At 38.2% G+C, this 17,432-nt stretch overlaps 1 protein-coding gene across 1 annotated transcript in view; it reads right to left on the bottom strand.

Annotated features, from left to right (window-relative positions):
* The window catches only part of MRPS9 (mitochondrial ribosomal protein S9), a 121,474-nt gene that overhangs the window by 46,201 nt on the left and 57,841 nt on the right, over positions 1-17,432 (bottom strand). Inside the window, exons 3-4 of the mRNA XM_069093959.1 lie at positions 9,360-9,422; positions 9,238-9,268 (exon numbers count right to left, since the gene is read on the bottom strand). Coding sequence (XP_068950060.1) covers positions 9,238-9,268; positions 9,360-9,422 — 94 coding nt within the window. The remainder of the gene's footprint in view (positions 1-9,237; positions 9,269-9,359; positions 9,423-17,432) is intronic.

The raw sequence follows: 17,432 nt of genomic DNA, 5'->3' as shown, positions 1-17,432 counted from the left end.
GAGAGAGAGGATGCTCAGGCAAGGAGATAGAGAGGTTTGTGAGTAAATATTGATCTTGTATTGGTTTGTGGGAAGGCTCAAAGGATGCTGTGGCTCTCTGTGTTGTTATGGCTTGTTAACTTCATTACTATTATGATGGAATTGGCTTACTGGTTTGGGGATTTGGTTTTCTAGCGTCTAAATGTTTTGGTTCTGTCCTCTATATGGAGAATCTGCTACATTTTGTGATTGAGGAAATATTTATAGTCACGGTTGGTGCTGTAAATATTGTACTAGCACTACAGAACCTCAGGTTGCAAATGTGGTAGTTACTGAAGCTTATGACCAGAAAGAAGGTGAACTGAACAGGGAGCAAGAGAGAAGGATAACTAATAGAAGGCTCCAAAACTTCATTGGCTATCTTGCTATCATTTTTTTAATAATCAATATCCTATGGATGACTGTACAGTGGTGTAATGGTGTGATAGTAATGGAATATAAAGATCCCCCTGTATTGGCTTGGTTTTCAAATTGACTGTGTTAAAACCCAGAGCTTGTTAATCCCACCTGTGGGATGGACTTGTTGACATGAAAATAGAGTCCTGAACAGGGAGGAGCTGGTGATGTAGATTTGGAGAGACACGAGAGGTAGAAGAACTTTTTGGAAGCAGCACCTCGTGGAGGCAGAGAGAGACTGAGAGGATTGCTGAGGGCCACTTTGAATTGCCCTGGACTTTTGAGACCTGCCCCCGGAGCTGCCAAGGACTGAGAAGACATGGCTGATTTGCTGGTACTTTGTCTGTCTGTTTTGATGTTGTTTTGCCAGATTTGTCCACTGGTGAAAGACAGTCCTGTTGTTGAAGAAGTCCTGGAACCTGTTGGTTCAGAGCTACTGAGACTGTCCTGCAGACAGAGAGTGAATACTGTCCACTGGTGAAGGACAGTGCTGTTGTTGCAGGAGTCTGGGAACCTTTCTGTTGGTTCAGAAGCCCTGAAGAAGGATTTTCTTGTATGTTTACAGAAATCCTGGGAGAGGGTTTTGCTAATGTTTTCAGGGGTCCTAGGACTGTTCTGCAGACAGAGGATGAATGAAGAGACTGGCAATGTATCTTGTGGCCTTGCTACGTAGGATTAGTGGAAAAAAATGGAAAAGAATCACACAGATTTAAAAGTATGGATAGATAATGATCTATACTGGTGAAGTACCTGCACTGATAAAATCATGATTCTAGTAGAGTATTAAATAACCAATTCAAGTTATTGTATCTAAAGGTATGAGTCTACAATATCATAGTGTTTTGCCCCTTTGCATGGGCAGAGGTAGGGAAAATCTGGGCAGGAGCTGTGAAATTTTTAAAACTTAACAAAATGGTAAGCTTTAAAATCTAAAGTGGAAAGCAGCTTAGCAAAAATTAAGTTTAGATTAGGATCTTACCCAACATAGTACACTAAACTCCAAATGGATAAGTAGTCAACATATTAAAGCTCATATAAATACAAATTCTATGGTGGGGAGACAATTTTTAACCAAACATGGGAGAAAAAACACAAAAGATAAAAGACAAATGTGACTACATAAAATTAGAAAGCTCCTGGACTAACAGAATCAATACGGCTAGAAGAAGAGAGACGGCTGAGAGGGAGAAAACCCCCTAACAACTTGACATCAAATACTTCTACTAAAATTCTTGTATATACTGACATAAAAATATAAAACCAAGAACCACTTCTAATACAAAGGATATGAATAACGTTTTCAAAAGAACATAAACTATTAATGACCACATTAAATCATTAAAAAGAGAAATGAAAACTTAAATCTGAATTAAATGCAAATGATAACTGCACACTCATCAAGTTGGCAGAAGATTAAAAAACCCCCAACCCTATCAATGTTGGAGGGACTGTGAGAAGACAGGCAGTGCTATACTGCTAGCAGAGTTGTTCAAAGGTTCTGTAAAACAATTCAGAATTACACAAGTGAATTCACTAAACTGGTTTTATATCTTGATTTAGCAATCCTATTATTGGGTGTAAAATGAAGCCAAAGACAGAAAGATTCTATAAACACCAAAATATTCACAGGAATACTTTTTTGTAGCAAAACAAAAAAAAAGAAAAATTAAGGTGCCTATTGTTTGGGGACTGACTGAACAAATTCTGGTATATGAATGTAATGGGATCTGATTGGGCCATAAGAAAATATGAATGAGAAATTCAAAGAAGTATAGAAAACTATTTTTTGTCCCAGAGAACAGCTCATAAAATTTATCACCTGACTTTAGTAGAATGTAAGACAATGTTAGATACAGTGTTGGTTAGATTCAATTAACTGTTTTCTATGTTATAAGAGAGGGCTCAGTGGATCTATCAGTGGAGAGGAAAATATCCAGAAATAGTCATAATGTTAAAAAATAAATCAATAAAATATCTTTTTAAAAAGTCTAGCCTATTACCTTAAAGACATGTATTCAGTGATAGCATTTAGGAAAGATAAGAGGAGACAAAAAGTGTCTATAAAAATCAAATCAGGGGTGTCTAGGTGGCGCGGTGAATAGAGCACCAGCCCTGGAATCAGGAGGACCTGAGTTCAAATGTGACCTCAGACACTAAACACTTACTAGCCATGTGACCATTGGCAAGTCACTTAAACCCAACTACCCTGCCTCCCCCCTCCAAAAAGCAAAAAAAAACCCAAAAAACCCCAAAAATAAAAAACCAAATCAAAATATAAAGAAAAGGATTAAAGAAGCTGTAAAAGGGAAAAAAATCTAAGCCATATAAGAAAATTGGGCCTGAAAATGTGATTCCTTGACTGGTGGCCAACTTTAAGATTTCTTCTCGAAAACAGATTGTAATTGAATTCTCAAACTGTCTTTGAGCCCATTTTTCTAACTCCTGTTCCAACTAAATTAAAATGCCATAGAACCCTATTTCCTTTAACCTCTTCTTCCTTTCCCATACCTTCTTGGAATTGATACCTCTCAGTACTGCTCTTCTTAAATCACTGCTTCTTTTTTTTTTAAATTAATTTGTTTGTTTCCATTTAGTTTACAGGATTCAATTCCACAATTTCTTGAGTTTCACATTTTGTCCCCATCCCTCCCCTCCCCCCCCCATGGTGGCTTATAGTCAAGTATAGGATCTGTAAATACTTTTACTTTATACATTAGTCAGGTTATAAGGACAGATTGTACCAGCTGGAATGAAAAATGGTAGAGGACACGAAACCAAATAAGAGAAGGAAAAAGATCAGGTATTTTGCTTCCACCTGGATATAAACTTAGTTCTTTCTAGTTCTTTCTCTGGATGCACATATTTCTCTCCATCATGAGTCTTTTGGGATTGACTTTTATCACTGCACTGCTGAGAAGAGTCCAGTCTATCAAAGTATGTCATCACACATACATTGTGTCTGTAATTGTGTACAAATTTCTCCTGGTTCTACTCTTCTCACTCAGCATCAGTTCTTTTAAGTCTCTCCAGGTAAATATGAAGACCATCTGATCCTCATTTCCTATAGCACAATGGTATTCCATAACATGCATATACCACAACTTGTTCAGCCATTCCCCAAATGATGGGCATCCCCATCACTGCTTCTTTTATAAATGCCTTGGAATATCTGACATGGTACTAAACACTGGACATATCACACTACCCAATCATTTTCCTTCTTGACTACATTTGACTGGTTTCCTTGATGTTAAGTGAGTCATTTTATTCATGTCCAACTCTTCATGACCTCATATGGGGTTTTCTTGATAAAGATAACTGAAGTGGTTTGCCATATTCTTCTCCAGCTCATTTTACAGAGGAAGAATGTGGGCAAACAGGGTTAAATGACTTGCCCAGGGTCACACAGCTAGTAAGTGTCTAAGGTCAAATTTGAACTCAGGAAGATGAGTATTCCTGACTCCATGCCCTGGTGCTCTATTCACTGCACCTCTATACCTTTTTCATCCTATCACATTTTATTAGGAAGAAGTATAGTTTCTGTCACTTCCCTAGCAATAATCAACCAATTAGTGGGACCTGAATATAGTCAGTCTAAGGAAGGGATCTCTATATAAGTCACCAAACCAGACTCAGTAACAAAATCAGTATATACTTATTAATCAAATCAACCAACTTAAAAAAAATATATAGTTTTAAAATGTTATTTAAAATGAATTAAGGAAACCTAACATTATATAAATGTTAAAATGATACAAGAATATAGCAAAGGACTTAGTAAAACCTTACACCCTTCTCAAAAGATTTTATTAGTGCCTTGAATTTAGTGCTTAGTATATTTAATAATATGTATTATATATTTAATAATATACTAAGTTAGAAAATTGAATTGTCATTTAATCTTTATTTCAAATATACTTCCATGTAATGCTATAAACTATTAGCAAAACTTTTAAAACTTTGTCAATTATCTATACCTAGACTAGTAGTCAGTGTTTTCTTGAACTACAAATTATTAACTATATAGCATCTTTTGATAAAGACTTGAAAAGCTGTAAAGCATGCTTTTTTTTAGATTAACCAGATACAGAATTATTTACTTCTACAACATATTATTTTTCCCATGCAATTATTACTTGGAATCAAATTAGAGAAAACTGATATTAATATAAATAAATTTCTGGGATAAACGGCTAACATCTACTAAGTTTACTGAAGATACACTTCTAAAAATAAATTTACATCAATCCCAAACTTTCTTAGAGTTTTGTCCCTTTAACCTGTATAAAATGAGAACACACTGAAATTCTAGTTCCCAGAGAAAAGATAATCATTGTTCTCTCCACTAAAAGGAAGGAGATTTCCCAGCCACCTCCAAACTAGCTTATGTATATAAGCTATCATCTTGCCATCATCTTCATCTCTCCCACTGGAAACCTGAACTTGGCCCATATGTTAACAGGATCTGAGAGATGAGCCTTTGCTTTATCTTGCCTAGAACCAGGTCTCCATGTCACTTGCTTTCCTCCCACCTTGGGGCGGGGGGGGGGGGGGGGGGGGGGGGGGGGGGGAGTCAAGATGGCTGAGTAGAAGCAGGACCTCCCCACTGCTCCGGCTTCCACCTTCCCCAATCCATGTAAAAAGGGGACTCTAAACAAACTTTGGACCTGCAGAACCCACAAAATGACACAGAGAAGCTAACCTCCTGCTGAGGACAGCCCGGCAGGCTGGCAGGAATCGGCCAGCCCAGCGCTCTGGGAGCTGAGCCCAGTCCCACACCCAGGCTTTAGCCCCAGGGTGGGCCTGCCCAGCCTCTGGCCAGAGGGACACCAGATCAGCAGCAGCTGTGGCCGTTTCCAGATTTATCAACACATAGATGTGAAGGACAAAGTGAGAGGTCAGTGCAGTCTGGACTTTGGGACCCAGTAAATGGGAGTGTGTGGCTTTTGCCCCTGGGGCGAGAAGCCGCTGAGACACCGGCACAGCCAGCCAGAGCCAAGTGGCAGCTTCAGCTCCTGGCCTGCAGAGTGTAGGGGGACCAAGCACCAGTCTGAGGGGTAATCACTCTTGCTTTAACCTTCTTGGATCTGGATTGCAGTCTAGGGTGGAGGTCCTGGGGTGTGTGTTCAGCTTGCCAGAGCATGTGGAGACCTCAGAGAGGGCACCCAACTAATACCTCCAGCAGCTGGGAAAACCCCAGTGTTTGGCATGAAAGCTCCCCTGTCTGGTGGCAGAGTCCTACTGTAGCAAAAAGCCCAGGGGTCAAGTGACTGAGGGGCAACATTACCAAGCAAAGGAAACAAACCAAGCAGAGCAATACAACATTAGACTCCTATTTTGGGGACAAAAAGGATCAAAGCATGGAACAGGAGGAAGACAGTGAAGTCAGAACTCCTGCACCAAAAGCTTCAAAGGAAAATACGAGCTGGTTACAGGTCATAGAGGACCTTAAGAAGCAGATAAGAGAAGTGGAGGAAAAATTGGGAAAAGAAATGAGGACAATGCAAGAAAATTATGAAATTAGAGTCAACAGTCTGATTGAGGAAAATCACACCTTAAAAAAGAGACTAACTCAAATGACAAAAGAAGCTCAAAAAGGCAAGGAGGAGAAGATTGCCTTAAAAAGCCAAATTTGCCAGATGGAAAAAGAATCTCAAAAGCTATCTTCCCACCATGCCTCTAGAAGCACATCTCTTCCATTTTATTTCAAGTTCCTCTTTCTGTGTGGCCTGTCTCCATTAGAATGTGAGGTCTTTGAGGGCAGAGTCTGTTCTGCTTGCTTGAATTTGTATCCCCAGCACACTTAGCACAGTGCCTGTGTAATGCCAAGCAAAGGCAACTTTCCAAGGTTCAAAATACCAGTATAGGTGCTCTCCATTTTATTCAGTGACAAATTAAGAACAGAGGGAATCAAAATATAGCATAATTCAAAATACAGCATTTACCAAGTGTAATTCAATAATCTCCAAGTACTACCCCACCCCTGGACATTACATTGTGATTTAATCAATCACAAAGTCCCTCTTCTAAATACTACTCCACCCCTAGACTGTACATTCATTTAGTCCATCACAAAGCCCCTCTTCTCAAATGGAGATTCGTTTCCAATCATAAGTAAAGTACATTCATTTGTTCAATCACAGAGCACAAAGAAGTCAAAAGTTCCACACCCTTGGATTACAATTGAATCTACAACAAGTTTAAGTTACAACAAGTTTAAGCACAGCACTTAATACCCAAATGGAGGTCTTTTCTTCATCTTGCCAGGAGGCAAGTTCTCAGCAATCTTTGTTCCTGGGGAGACAAAGCTTAGCAAGGCCACAAGATACACTGCCAGTGTCTTCATTAATTCATTCTCTGTCTGCAGAACAGTCTCAGGAGCTCTGAACCAACAGCAAGGTTCCCAGACCCCTGCAACAACAGCACTGTCCTTCACCAGTGGACAGAATTCACTCTCTGTCTGCAGAACAGTCTCAGGAGCTCTGACCCAACAGCAAGGTTCCAAGACCTCTACAACAACAGGACTGTCTTTCACCAGTGGACAAATCTTGCAAAACAACATCAAAACAGACAAAGTACCAGCATAGCAGCCATGTCTCCTCAGTCCTTGGCAGCTCTGGGTGGCAGTTCTCAAAAGTCCTGGGCAATTCAAACTGGCCCTCAGCAACCCTCTCCATCTCTCTCTGCCTCCAAGATGCTGCTTCCAAAAAGTTCTTCTGCCTCTCTCTTTTCTTGTGTCTCTCTAAATTTACGTCACCAGCTCCTCCCAGTTCAGCACTCTCTTTTCCTATCAATAAGTCCATCCCACAAGTGGGATTCACAAGCTCTGGGTTTTAACACAATACCCCCCCAAAACCAAGGGGGATCTTTAAATTCCGTTACTATTACAGCCTGGCATACAGCAAGCACTTAATTAAAGTTCCCTCTCTTACTAATGGAGGTTAATTATATTCCATAGTTAGTAAATAAGTGTTGAAAAAGGCTTGGATTTGAGTGTGAGATGTCCATAACAAAAATAGACTTGTGGTAGGTTAATCCTCTTTGGAAAGTCTTCAACAGATACTGGACATAAATACTTGAGGGGGCTGTTAAAGTAAGGATTCCTTTCATTTGGGGGTTGGACTAGATGACTGTAGAGTTTCCTACTACTCCCAAATTATCTGATTCTATGAAATACTGACTTTAAGGTTTGGTATTTTATTTTTCACCAGTCACTTTTTCCCCTTACTTGCCAAGATAATGATTCACTGGTATTGAGAGATGGATATTTTACATATATGGCTGTCCTACAATGAGCCAATATTTTACCTCTTCATCTGCCCTAAGATATGTTAACTAAAGTGCTTTAGAGTCACACAGCTTTCTTCACAATAATGGTTTCTGATTTAAGTTTACTTGTTTAATTAATTTAATTTCATGGGCATAGTAGAATTTCACACACAAAAATCTAATTTTAATTTAAAAAAAGAGACAGATGCCATACTTTCATTTTTAGTTAAAGTGGTCGAATCAAAGATAGTAGTCATTGCTTTTAACAGAAGAAAAGAGGAGACTCAGTACAGAAAGGGCTTTATAAATGCTATGGAGTCAGAGTAGAAGTTAGGGAACCATCTAAACCCTTGAATTATGACATTTCTAGATTTTATTTTTTCCAAGTACAGGGGGAAAAAGAATTATGTATGTGTAAAATGAAACATAAAATGAGTATATCTGACATATTATATGTACATACATGTGTATGTGTTGTTGTATATACACACACATACACACACAAACACATAGTCTTATATGGCTATCTATTTAATTTATCTAGTCAGTCTCAGTTTAGATCAAATTGCTTAATAAAAGAAAGTGTTCCTGAACAAGCTGATAAAAAATTACTAAAAACATGGACCTTTAACACAATGAAACATTATATTAAATTTGATGAGTGGCAGTGTGGTATATAGTGGATAAAGAGAAAGCCAGAGTCAAAACAATTTGGGTTCAAGTGTGGCCTCTGATGGAGAATTCTCTGTAATCTGGTAACCTATGTTATCCTATCTCTGTAACTCTCTAAGATAATTAGTTGGAGAGCAACTACTTATTTACATAGGTAGAATTCATTGCACCCATGAAACCATAGTATCACAAAAAACAAAAAAATTAAAAAAAACAACAACACAAAACTCACCAAATATAATCCCATACTACTATGCAATGTTGTTAAACTACTCATATATGGACTTTTAATAATTTCCTTTTGTGAAATTTTAATTTTTTAAGTGAATTTTTACATTTTCACTTAATTTTAAAAGATTAATAAAAATAAATATATGAGGAAACTGGAGAGGAAGCATGGCTGAGTGAAGAGTTGGCCTTGAAGCCATAAAGATTTGTGTTCTAATACCTCACAGATAATGGCTGTGTAACCCAGAGCAAGTCATTTGCCCTTTTCAGTGCCACAGGCAACTCTGTAAAGTATAGAGTTCTACTTGTAGAGAGCCTGGACTTAGTTTAGTAGAGAAGTTCCTTCATCTGGGAGTTTCCAGTGAAATTATGATGAAATTGTGGGTCCATTCCCTATACAAGAAAATTATGACTAAACTTTTAATTGTTGAAGGTATTTTTGAAGGTTTCCTTAGGAAATTATAGTTCTTTAAACTCTTATCTTTTTACTTGTAGTCATATTGCTTCTGTTTTAAACAAAGGAATTATTTTTACACCTTTAAAAATTATTTTGGAAATTTTACCCATTTTACAATATATAACACAGCCTCAGAGAAATGATATAAAAAGCAAATGGGTCCTAAGCATACTTACCTCTACGCTTTGGGAAAATGTCATCAGGATGCTGTAAAGCAAGTAAAAGGTACATTAATCACAGACATAACAAGAAAAAGTATAATGAAAAAAATTTTAAATAGTAAATAAAATTAACATACCTTCATAATTGGTCTGGCCCTTTTTTCAAATAAGCCACTTGGGAAGAGATAGGTAATAGCTCTCTAGAAATAAACAAAGCATCTAAATTGTCAATTTGATTAAATTTTTAAACAGCATTTAGATGCCTACTATATACAATGTATAAAAAAGACCTCATCTCGTATGCTTAAAATCTAGAAAGATATTTTAAATAGATATGCAAATAATATATAACAATTTAGAATATGATGGGTACTAGGATGGTTCCAATGTGTTATTAAAAGAATACAGGAAGAAGAAATAATTTCCATCTAGAGTAATATCTTGATAAGTTTGTGAATCCATCTAAGTGGGTTTTCTCTCTACCAACACATAATACAATGATTAAAACTCTACAGATAGCCACAGAAACCCATGGATTTCAATATGCTCCTATAATAGGAAAAAAAATTATAACCTTCTGATAATAAGCTTCTCTAAACTTAGCTAGATGAGTCTTCAGAGAACAGACACAGTCCTTCATTAGGTCCACACTCAAATGACACTTGCAAGCAAGAATACAGGGCCATTCCTCTTCTTAGTCCTCATTCTGCTTGACTTCTGTGTACCTTGATGCCGTTGATCACTCTCTGCTCCTTCCAGGTTTTTGGAACACCGCACTCTCCTGTTCTCCTCTGACTTCTCTGATCACTCCTTCTGACTCCTCTACTGGATCTTTTTCCAGGTCATACCCTCGAACTGTAGGTGTCCCTCAGAATTTCATTCTGGGCCTTCTTCCCTTTTCCCTCTCTACTCCTTTACTTGGTATCTCATCAGCTCCCATGGATTTAACTATCAACTCTATGCTAATGGTTTTTATATCTATCTATCTTGCCCCAAACTCTGCTTACATCCAATCTCACATTTCCAACTGCCATTTGATATTACAAATTTGATGACCAGCAGTGGTGACCAGATGATCAGTATGTGCACAACGGAACTTATCCTTCCTCCCCACCCCCTACCTTGCATATTACAATAGAGGACAACACCATCTTTCCAGTTCTTCGGGTTCACAATCTAGGAGCCATCCTGGATTCCTCTTTATCCCTTCACTCCCCCATATCCATGCTGTTTCCAAGGACTATCAATTTCTTCTTTGCAACATCTCTTGAAGGTGTCCCCTTCTCTCCTCTGACACTGTCATTACTCTACTGCAGGCCCTTATCACCTCACCACATTGCAACAGCCTGCTGGAGAGTCTGCCTGCCTCTCCCTACTCCAATTCATCTTCCACTAAGCTTCTAAAGTGATTTTCCAGGGGGAGAAGCAAAGATGGCATCACAGAATCAGGAAAACTCCTTGTGCTCTCCCCATAACCACCTCAAATACCAAGAAAAAAGAGACTAAACAAACTTTAGGAATACAGAATGCACAAAGTGACAACAGAGAAACAAACCTCCTGCTGAAGGCAGCCCGGCCAGCAAGAAGGCTTCATCGCAGAGTGGTGGGAGCAGAGCACAGCCTCACCTGAGCGCTGATTTTAGCTTCAGGGCAGCCCGACCATCTGCAGCTAGAGGGACCTCAGGAGAGTAGATCACCAGCAGCTGTGGTGGTTTCCAGAATTATCAACCCATAAACGCCAAAGAAAAAGTGAGAGGTCACATACTAGACTTTGGTAACAGGGAGTATAGGAGTGCGGTCCGGTCTTTGCCCCTAAAGGGAGAAGCAGCTGAGGCACGGCGACCACTGACACATAGCTGCTTCAGAGCTCCTGGCCTGTAGATTGTAGGAGGACCAAGCGACCAGGGGACCAAACAACCAGCTCTTGCTTTAACCTGTTTGGATCTGGATCCCTGTCCTGGGATGTGTAACCAGGTGCCAGAGCTTGTGGGGGCTTCAGAGAGGGCACCAAACTAATAGTTCCAGCAGCTGCAAAAACCCCTATGATTTGGGACAAAGCTCTCTTCTCTGGAAGCAGAGTTCTACTGTGGCAAAAACCTCAAAAGTCAAGTACCTGAGCGGCAACATGATCAAGCAAAGGAAGCAAAGCAAGCACAGCAATCTGACTTTAGATTTCTATTTTGGGGACAAAAAGGATCAAAGCATGGAACAGGAGGAAGACAATGAAGTCAGAACTCCAGCACCAAAAGCTTCCAAGAAAAATATGAACTGGGTTGCCTCTGGAAGACCAGGAAATGTAGGTTACATATCCTAGAATTCAACGCTCTCTCCTCCCTTCTGCTGTGGCTGCCACTGGGGCTACGCACTGCAGCCATGGCTATCTGGTACCCCATAGCTGTGGGCCTCAACGAGAGCCACAAAGTTACGAAAAACGTTTCGAAGCCGCGACACTGCCGCTGCCGTGGGCACTTGACCAAACACACAAAGTTTGTGAGAGATATGATCCAGAAGGTATGTGGATTTGCCCCTTATGAAAGGCGGACCATGGAATTGTTAAAAGTTTCCAAGGATAAGCGAGCCCTTAAGTTCATGAAAAAAAGGGTTAGTAACTCACATTCTAGCCAAGAGGAAGAGAGAGGAGCTCAGCAATATCCATGAGAAAGGCTGGTATCAAGAAGGACTAAACTGGACTCTATCAACCTTCCCCACTTACCCAATAAAGATTTGACAAATTGGAAAAAAGAAAAATACGAACTGGTTACAGGCCATAGAGGAGCTTAAAAAGGACTTTGAAAACCAAATGAGAAAAGTGGAGGAAAAATTGGGAAAACAAATGAGAATGATGCAAGAAAATCATGAAAACAAGTCAACAATCTGAATGAAGAAAATAACACCTTAAAAAATAGACTAACTCAAATGGCAAAAGAGGCTCAAAAAGCCAATGAGGAGAAGAATGCCTTAAAAAGCTGAATTTGCCAGATGGAAAAAGAATCTCAAAAGCTCACTGAAGAGAATATTTCCTTCAGAATTAGACTGGAGAAAATGGAAGCTAATGACTTTATGAGAAATCAAGACACTATTAAACAGATCCAAACAAATAAAAAAATAGAAGGCAATGTGAAATGTCTCACTGTAAAAACCACTGACCTGGAAAATAGATCCAGGAGAGATCACTTAAAAATTATTGGACTACCTGAAAGCCATGATCAAAAAAAGAACCTAGAAATCATCCTTCAAGAAATTCTCAAGGAAATTGCCCTGATGTTTCAGAACCAGAGGGCAAAATAGAGATTGGAAGAATCTAATGATCACCTCTTGAAAAAGATCCCAAAAAGAAAACTCCTAAGAATATTATAGCCAGGTTCTGGTGTTCCCAGATCAAGGAGAAAATATTATAAGTAAACACAATCAGGATAACTCAGGATCCGGCAGTTTCTACACTGAGGGATCAAAAGACTTGTAATGTGATATTCCGGAGGTCAAAGGAGCTGGGATTAAAACCAAGAATCACTTACCCAGAAAAACTGAGTATCATGTTTCAGGGGAAAATATAGTCATTCAGTGGAATAGAGTTCTTTCAAGCATTCTTTTATTTTTATTTTGCCTTTTGGAGGGCAACTGGGGTTAAGTGACTTGCCCAAAGTCACACAGCTAGTGTGTCAAGTGTCTGAGGCTGGATTTGAACTCAGGTACTTCTGATTCCAGGGCCGGTGCTCTATTCACTGCACTACCTAGCCGCCCCTATTTTCAAGCATTCTTGATGAAAAAACCAGAGTTGAATAGAAAATTTGACATTCAGATACAAGAAGCAAAAGAAGCATGAGAAGGTAAACAGGGAAAAGAAATCATAAGGAACTTATCAAAGTTGAACTATATCCCTATATGGAAAAATGATAATTGTAATTGATGAAACTTTTCTCAATATGAGAATAGTTGAAGGGAATAGAAATGTATGTGTGTGTATATATATATATATATATATATATATCTGTGTAAAAGGGCATATGAATATATATATGTGAATGTGTGTATATATGTATATAGACATAGAGGGCACAGGACCAATTGAATAGGAAGGGATGATACTTAAAAGGTGAAATTAAGAGGTGAGAGAGGAATATAATGAGAGGAGATGGGGAGAGACAGAATGGGGTAAATTATCTCATATAGAAGAGGCAAGGGAAGATGGTTACAAAGGAGGGGAAGAACAGGAAGGCAAAAGGGAATAAGTCAACCTTACTCTCACTGAATTTGGCTTAGGGAGGGAATGACATACACACTAAATAGGGCATCTCACTCTACAGGAGAGTAGGGGGAAGGGGATGAGAGTGAGGATGATGGACGGGCAGGAAGTTGGAAGCACCCACTTTTGAAAAGAGACAGGATCAAAGTAGAGAGCAGAACAAGTGAGAGGTGGGATAGGAGGGAGAGAAATATAGTCAGTCTTTTACAATATATCCACTATGGAAATGTTTTGCATAGCTACACATGCACAACCTATACTGAAGTGCTTATCTTCCCAGTGAGGGTGGGTGACAAGGGAAGAAGGGAATGAATATGGAATTCAAAGTTTTAAAATCAAATGTTTAAAATTGTATATATATATATATATATACACACTATTATTAATATTATTTTACATGTAACTGGGAAATAAGACATACAGGCACTGGGGCATAGAGATCCACCGTCCCTACTGTAAAGTCAGAGGGGGAATGGGAGAAAATATGGAAGAGAGCAGATTGGAGGAGGGGATATCCAGTGGGATCGCTATTTTGGGGTGGTGGATAGGGGAAAAACGGGGAGAATATTTGTAACTCAAAATCTTGCAAAAATGAATGATGTAAACTAAAAGTTAATAAAGCATTTGATTAAAAATAGAATCACCTACCTTGTAAAATTGAGTATCATATTTCAGGGGGAAATATGATCATTCAGTGAAATAGAGGACTTTCAATCATTCTTGTTGAAAAAACCAGAGTTGAATAGAAAATCTGACATTCAGATACAAGAAGCAAGAGAAGGTAAACGGAAAAAAAATCATAAGGCACTTATCAAAGTTGAACTATTTACATCCCTACATGGAAAAACGATAATTGTAACTTATGAAACTTTTCTCATGCAACTGGGAAATAAGATACACAGGCACTGGGGTGTAGAGATCCATCTTGCCCTACTTGAACATTGGAGGAGGTTTGGGGGAGGATATAGGAGAGAGCAGATTGGGGGAGGGGGTATACAGTGGGATTGCTGTTTCGGGTGGTAAGTAGGGGAAAGATGGGGAGAAAATTTGTAAATCAAAATCTTGTGGAAATGAATGATGTAAACTAAAATTAAATATAAAATTTAATTTAAGAAGCCCTTTATAACCCAGCTCCCCTCTACTTTTACAGCCTTTTTACACCTTACTCCCTGACACATATTCTTTGATCCGGTTGACACTGGGCTCCTTACTGTTCCACAAACAAAACACTTTATCTCCTCAATATAGGCATTTTCTCTAGTTGTCTCCATGTCTGGAATAATTTCCCTCCTCTTATAAGACTACTGACCTCCCTGGCTTAAGTCCCACCTAAAAAACCCACCTTCTAGAGAAAGTTTTCCCCAACCGCTCTAAAGTCCACAGAAACTCAGTACCACTGTAGGAATGGGTTTGTTTGTTTGTTTTTGCTTTTTGGAGGGGGGAAGGCAGGGCATTTGGGGTTAAGTGATTTGCCCAAGGTTACACAGCCATTAAGTATTTATGTCTGAAGCCAGATTTGAACTCAGGTCCTCCTGACTCCAGGACCAGTGCTCTCTTCACTGTGCCACCTAGCCACCTTGGGAAATTAAAAAAAATATATTTACTGTAAAATGTTCAATTAACAAATAGACTGTAGGATCACGTTCATATAGAGATGCATAATACATCATTATCTGATTAAGCTAACCATTGAAAAAATTAAAGAAATTAAATTTTTTTTTTGGTTTTTGGAGGGCAATTGGGGTTAAGTGACTTGCCCAAGGTCACATGGCTAGTTTTTGTGTCAAGTATCTGAGGCCAGATTTGAACTCAGGTCACTGCACCACTTAGCCTCCACAAGAAATTATTTTCAAATTACGTTGGAGTTAGTTAACCAGTGGGGTAAAATCCATTTTAGAAGCTGGCAATGTTAGACTGAATGATAAAATTTTATTTGGTTAAGATATATATATGCCTTTAAGAAATTAACTACTAGAGTTCAAATTGGGAATCCACTGTAAAAATTCAATGGGATATACTCAAACTCTTCTAACTAACCTCTGCTTGATAAAAATAAAATAGAAATAAAGTTATCTATGCTTTCTGAAACTCCAGTGAACGGAAAAAGAAGCCCATGTATTCCCCTTAAATGAGATACAGCTAGAAGGGCCCACAGATATTATCTAGTCCAACACTCCTCAATTTGTGGATAAGAAAATGGGAGTCTAGAGAGATTGTCTGATTAGCTTATGTTCATAGAGAATGTAGAACTTGAATTCAGGTTTTTTCATTGCTCATACCACTACATGTCAACTTGCCTATAAAGAACTACTTTATCCCATGTATAAGGAAGATGTCCTTGAGAGAATTTTTGAGGTCAGATCTTTTACTATACACTGAAGAGGGACCCCTACTTATATAAGACACAATCCTTCTCATTGTGGAGATTATGGAGAAGGATGAGATTATTTATTCTCCTCATAGGTTAGTAGTGCTGGGGGTGGGATATGACTATCACAGGTTACCCGTCCAAATGTTTTCATTGTCATACTCATGGCCTGAAATGTAACTATCAGTATGCCTGTGTCTTTCTCTTTCTCACTCCCATTGCCAAGGATGTAGTATAATTTGCAAAGGCTGGATGCCCACCGGTTCAGGATATTACAGAGGGAATTGTTAAAAAAAAGTTGGCCAAGTTGGCCTTTGAGGTCTGTGATTCTGTGAAATTCAAATGAACAACAACAAAAATGTGTAAAGCATGTAACATAAAGCATATCTAATATAAAGTTTCATTAATGGCAGTAATTACAAATATAGCAAGAATAATGACACACAGGGAAGGGGTATGTGAAGGATGGAAACAGGACAATGAAGAAAATACTAAATAAAGTAACAACAGTTAGAATAATTTTTTAAAATACTTGGCAGCTGAAATGTTTACAAAGAATAAGTATTCTTGACACTGCTATAAACTACTTAATATGCATAGAGTGTGACCAACAAGATCTTAACCTATTACTTTCATTAATCTCCTACTGGCATTCTGAACAGAATTTTTAAGAATTCTCAAACAAAAGATTACCTTGATTTTATGAAGTGGTAATTTGGTTTCTTTCTGTATCTATAGAACAGCAAACAGGTGAGCACTCCATTTGGGAAGTGAGAAATAATTACAATAAAAATTCACAAAGTAAGAAATGGAGCATCCTATAAAACATTAAACAGGTCTGTTTTGGAACATAATATAAAGTATATATGCTCCACTATGGTAAACTCTACTCTTTTTCACTCTTTTTCTGGTACCAGGTGAATAAAGGTAGAAGAAGCAGAAAATATAAAAGCATACATTAAGTGAATTAAAAGTATAGAGCTTGTTTTATATTAGTATAACAATAATAATAATAATAATAATACCCTTCCACTAAGATATCACCCTTATGCCTCATTATAGAGGCACAACCCTGGGATCTTAAGAGGCTATTGTCAATGAAAGTCAAAAGCCCTGGCTAGTCTGGACTCATCAGTAGGCTGTCTAGAGAGTTTGGAGAAAAAACTACTTTGGAATGCTAACATTTACTACCAGAATGTCATGTGGTAATAAGTTTTGTTTTATTTTTGCTATAGAAATTTATGAAGAACATCTACAAAGGCAAAGGGAAGTTATTATCTGCAACAGTGGATAAAATACTCATATTTATGAAATTACAAATCTTTTAAGAATACTGAATAACAATAGTTGACTTTTATGTAGAGTTTAACAGTTTCCAAAGCATAGCCCTTAACATTATACGAGGTAAGATTATTAATAATTAAATAATTAATTATAATAGGATTATCACCATTTTATAAATAAGGAAACTGAGGGTCAGGAAATTTATGGGTCACAGCATTTAAAACTAGAAAGGGGTACTTAAATATCATCTAATACAACTCCTTCCTCTAAAGGCCCAAAGGGATCAACTGTCTTAAGATGACAGGATCATAGTTC

Source organism: Petaurus breviceps, unplaced genomic scaffold, assembly GCF_028583685.1.
Source record: "Petaurus breviceps papuanus isolate PSGF00001 unplaced genomic scaffold, PetGlider_PUasm1.0 214, whole genome shotgun sequence".
NCBI lineage: Eukaryota > Metazoa > Chordata > Mammalia > Diprotodontia > Petauridae > Petaurus > Petaurus breviceps.
This window is presented reverse-complemented; position numbering and strand designations above follow the sequence as displayed.